The 5,195-nt window shown below is 50.3% G+C and overlaps 1 protein-coding gene across 1 annotated transcript in view; it reads left to right on the top strand.

The window, feature by feature from the left end:
- The window catches only part of TBX5 (T-box transcription factor 5), a 35,974-nt gene that overhangs the window by 2,227 nt on the left and 28,552 nt on the right, over positions 1-5,195 (top strand). Inside the window, exons 2-4 of the mRNA XM_031057491.1 lie at positions 164-258; positions 2,726-2,845; positions 3,697-3,823. Coding sequence (XP_030913351.1) covers positions 164-258; positions 2,726-2,845; positions 3,697-3,823 — 342 coding nt within the window. The remainder of the gene's footprint in view (positions 1-163; positions 259-2,725; positions 2,846-3,696; positions 3,824-5,195) is intronic.

Consider the following 5,195-nt stretch of genomic DNA (forward strand, 5'->3'; position numbering starts at 1 on the left):
CTGTCTGGGCTGTCCCCCCGCCCCTCAGGGCTGTCCCCGCTCCCCTCAGGGCTGTCCCCGCTCCCCTCAGGGCTGTCCCCGCTCCGCTCGGGGTTGTCCCGCTCCGCTCGGGGCTGCCCCCGCTGCCCTCGGGGCTGACGCTCTGTGCCTCCCCGCTCCGCAGGGCATGGAGGGCATCAAGGTGTTTTTGCACGAACGCGAGCTGTGGCTGAAGTTCCACGAAGTGGGCACAGAGATGATCATAACAAAGGCCGGCAGGTAAGAGCAGGGGGGCTCCGCGGTCCCCTCGGTGTTTGCGGGGACGGGGGGACACCCCCGCCTGGATGGGGGGCACCGGGCACCTCCCTGGCCCGGGGACGGTCGCACCTCTCGTGTCCGAGCCCCCCCGTGTGTGTGTGTGTGTGTGTGTGTGTGTGTGTCACTGCCCGGCCGTGCAGAGCCCTCCCTGCCTGCAGAGAGGCGGCAGAAATTGTTTCTTCTGGCTTCTTTCTCAACCAGAACAGTTGGGTCATTAATTCCGACTTCAGGCCTTTGGAAACTTTCCAGGCGAACGCGAGTTGCAACCACTTGGCCAGAAAGCAAACTTTGTTTAGAGCGGCTCGGTGGGCCATTATTATTATTATTTATTATTAATGCAATTTGGCTCTTCTGCTTCCCCCCAAAGTTTTATGCCATTTTACAGAGTTTTTTATTTATTTCTGCTCACTCTGGAGCGAATATTCCCATCTCAGCCACTTCACCCCTTTTAAAAGTTTAGGCGGTCTTCAGCTACTGTTTATAGAGAGATAATAAAGCTGTTTAGATGCAGAGATAGATGCGTCCGCAAATAAATATCATGTGGGTGTGTTTCTATGAGGGTGTTTATCTGCGTGGGTGTGCGGCAAAATATGCAGCCTCGCAAATCCAACTTTATTGGGGTTTAATCGATTCCATGACCGGCTGTGTAAACCTGATCCGCAGATATTTATATGCGGACGAGGGTATTTTTGAGGGGATTTAACATTATCCTGGATATTAACGTGGTGGAGGTTGTTAAATTGAAGAGTGGCCAGCGAGACGCAGTAAAAAAGTCTCTCCAGTCCTATCAACAAATTGGGGGCAGCCCGAGGGAGGATTTTTCGTTGTGATTTTCAATTAGAATTCTTGGAGGAAAAGAGAAAAATCCTCCACGTGTAGGAATAGTTTCAGATTGTAGGGATGCAATCAACAAGGCAGAATGAAACTTTCATTTTGCCCTGTCAGCTGGTATTTGCTCTGGGCATCCAAAATTTGCCTGAAGAGGGGAATAATAAATATCGAGCTGGTTGGATAAAGTTTTAGCAAATAGATCTCGCCTTCCCCTTGAACCTTGCTGCTGCAAAAATGGATTTGAAAAGGGTTTGTGTCCAAGGGGACATGGGATGGAGTCGGTGCTGGGATGTCCCCAAAAAAACCCCGGTTCACAGGGACAAAAAAAAAATTCCAACTCTCGAAGGGAGACAGAAACCACCTTGCAGAAATTTCAAACAAAAATCTCTGTGGACAGAGATCTCATTTGGAGAACAATAAAAGAGACATTTACAGGCAGGGCTCGAGGGGAGATGCGGGCTCGGTTTCCTTATTTACATCCTTGCCCGTGGTTCTCGTTGAAGTCCCTGGTCCCGCCGCTCAGGTGTTTTCCATGGAGTTACAGATTAATCTCCAGGTGGAATTTGGTTTCTTCTCCCTTTAAAAAGTTTAAGTTCAACACACGCTTCCTTCGTTGGGCGCTTTTCGCCCCCCCTACAACATTTTAGAGCCGAATTAAAGCCCAGCCCAGGTGCCCCACGGCAGCGATAAGATCCCGAGCCTCGGAGAAGAGCGCGGTATTTTTAGAGGTGTGGGACTTTTTTTTATATATATTTTTTGTTGTTTATGCGTGTTTTAAGTCCAGGGCTCCATTTTCATCTGCTTTATTTTTAAATATTTGGAAAGCTCGAACTAAAATAACAGCAGTGGTTTAAGTGCCTGCCTTGCAGTAATGGAAAATATTTCGAAAAGTCCCTGCCTTGTGTGTATCCGAGGGTTTCCAAGGATTTGTCAGGTGTGCTTGCTGCTGTCTCGGGGTGATCGCACGGCTGTTCACGGATTTTCTCTTCCACCTGAGTGCGTGCAGGTTTTTTTGCTCCGTATCTGTCCCTAGAACCTCGAGGTGTTCATATAAATGTATTTTAAATGTTTATATTTCTGTATATGTAATATATGAGAACATATTTCTATAAGCATATACATTTATAGAAAGATATATAAATATAATTTTTATAGGAGTATCTACATTATAACTTTTATTTTTAAACTTTTTTTTGGCAAATTTCCTCTCCTGTTCCAGCAGTTTAAGGAGGGAGGGAAGTAACTTGCTTCCAAAAGTTCTCACGCTCAGATTTGTTAAAAAAACCCGGAGATTTAAAACTTTGGTGAAATAAATAATTAGTGAAAATACGAATGGATTAACAGATACACGAGGAGGTGAATAAACAAACCCGCCAGCCTCGAAATTCCGATTTTGCTTTGATAAATCACCCGGTTCGCCTGGATGGGACCCAGCACCACCCGAACTTGTCCCACGTGCCAAGGGTCGGTGGGGAAGATCCACCCGGGAACGGGGTTTAACCCTTTTGTTAAATGTTCCCCTCAATGTCACCTCCTCGCACACACGAAACCACCTTGGCAAACTTTGTTTTTATTTATTTATTTATTTATTCAACAGGCGAATGTTCCCCAGTTACAAAGTGAAGGTCACTGGACTCAATCCAAAGACGAAGTACATCCTGCTGATGGATATTGTACCGGCGGATGACCACAGATATAAATTCGCGGATAATAAATGGTAGGCACGCGTGGGGGACACGGACGAGACCTCTGGGGCTGCCCGGGGGGGAGAAATCCTTCAATCAGCGGCTCGTCCTTCTTTTTCCGTGCAAAATGTTGGGCTGCAGGAGCCTCACCTGGGCGTAGTGGGGTGTTCCTGGGAGAAACGGGAGAGAAATGCATCAGAAAAGAAAAGGAAAAACCGCAGGAATTCTGTCGCAATTAACGAATCCTGTTCGACTATGAGGTTATTTGCTATTGTGGAGCTGATGGTTTAATTACATTAAGGAAGGGAATATCGCCGGGCAGGAAAATCTTTAAGGATTGGTTTTTTTTTACTCCTGGCCGTTAATTAGGGAAAGGGGGAAGGATGGGGTTAAACGGGCGAGCGGCGAGAGCCATCTCCGACGGGAAAGGTGCCAAAGAGCTCAGTAATTCCCCGAGCCAGCCCTGCTGGAAATGCCTTTTCTCCCCTGCACGGGGTACCTGGGTGCGAGGGGACGGAGGGGCAGCTGGAACCCACGGGAGGGGACGAACGGGGGAGCAGGAGCCCCAGGAGGGGACGGACGGGGGAGCAGGAGCCCCAGAAAGGCATGGCCGGGAGCAGGAGCCCACGGGAGGGGATGGACGAGAGCAGGAGCTCCAAGAGTGGACAGAAGGGAGCAGGAGCCCCAGGAAGGGACGGAGGGGGGAGAAGGAACCCCAAGTGAGGATGGACGGGGAGCGGGAGCCCCAAAAGAAGGATGGATGGGATCAGGAGCCCCAGGAAGGGACGGACGGGGAGCAGGAGCCCACGGGAGGGGACTGAAGGGAGCAGGAGCCCACGGGCCGTCCCCAGGAGGCCGCAGCTCAGCCTCGTGTCCCCCGCAGGTCGGTGACGGGCAAGGCAGAGCCGGCCATGCCCGGCAGGCCGGACGTGCACCCCGACTCCCCCCGGCAGCTGGTTTCCTTCCAGAAGCTCAAACTCACCAACAACCACCTGGATCCCTTCGGACATGTAAGTGCCGGGGCTGGGACAAGGGCATCGTGCTGTCCAGCACCCATGGGGGTGTCCCCTGCCACCGAGGGCGAGCCAGTGTCACCCACCCTCAAAGCCAGGGCTGCTGGGGTGTTATTGCACCCCTGAGAGAGCGGGATGAACCCCACTGAGGACCCCCCAAAAATAGAAGCATAAACCTTAAATTGGTGCGAATTGATGGCAGATTCCCGGGGCCTGGAGTTGGCGAGTGGGTGAAACTCTCCTGGCTTCACTGAGAATTTGGTCACTGATTTTAATCGCATGGGGAGTCCCCAATCGTTAAAATCCGCCCGCTGCCTCCGGGAATTTGCCTAACAGGTAAAATCAATCAGGCACAATTAGCAGAGGAAATAGGATCTAAAACGATGTGGATCCCTCGATCAGGAAAAAAAAAAAAAAGAAAGAAAAGTAACAATAATTAAAGACAATTAGAGAAATTGAAGTCCCGCTAGAACTTCTTGGGCGCTAAAAAAGTCTTTGCGAGACTTGTGGGGCCGTGAAAATTTGTGTGAATTCTGCAGCCAGGAGCAGCCCTCCTTTGAAGGTCTCCAAAGATGCGAGTTCCTCTGAGCAAATATATATGTGCATTTATGAATAAAATATATATATAAAATATATAATTGAACGAATATGTGACTCCAGATCTTGCCAGCCCTTTCCAAGAGTGGATTTTTCTCCAGTCTCGTTTCAACACTTCAGTTTCATTTTTTCCAAGCTGTTTTTTTTTTCTTCTTCTTCTCTGCTTTTTAATGATAAATTTTGTGCTATTAAATCCTCGCCCACGTGGTAGCCAAGAAGTGAGAGGGCTTTGGGGGAGAGGAGCCAGCAGAGTCCCGAGCCCACCCCAATGCTGAGCATCATTTACAAGCTCTCTTTTGCACCTCCATTTGCGGGGGTTGATTTCCTTTTTCTTTTTATAATTTGGATTTTATTTTAATTCTAACGGAGCTGCTGCAGAAGGAGTTTGCAGGGGTTGCTTCCCAGGGATCAGGACCTTTCCTGCAGGAAGAGGGAGGGGAGCAGCGCAGCCGGGGGAACCCATCCCAGCCCCGGGGGTGCTTTTGGGGATCCGGGGGGAGGATCCGGCCCGGGGGGAAGGGGCCAGGCATCCCCGCTGGGAACAGGCGGCTCTGGGGAAAAAGTCCCTCCAAACAAACCGAAGACGCTGAAGGGACAATAAGGGACTTCAGAGGAGGAGCTGCGCCAGGAGCCTCTCAATTAGAGTCGCTGTAATGAAATTAAAAACCATTAGATCGTTCACCGTTGATGTCTACGACTTTCCTGGATGTCAAAGCAATTTGCTTAAACCCCCGGGACGGGGGAGGCGGCGGCGGGGCGCGCGGGCGCTGCC

This window comes from Geospiza fortis, unplaced genomic scaffold (assembly GCF_000277835.1).
Source record: "Geospiza fortis unplaced genomic scaffold, GeoFor_1.0 scaffold408, whole genome shotgun sequence".
In the NCBI taxonomy this organism is placed as follows: Eukaryota; Metazoa; Chordata; class Aves; order Passeriformes; family Thraupidae; genus Geospiza; species Geospiza fortis.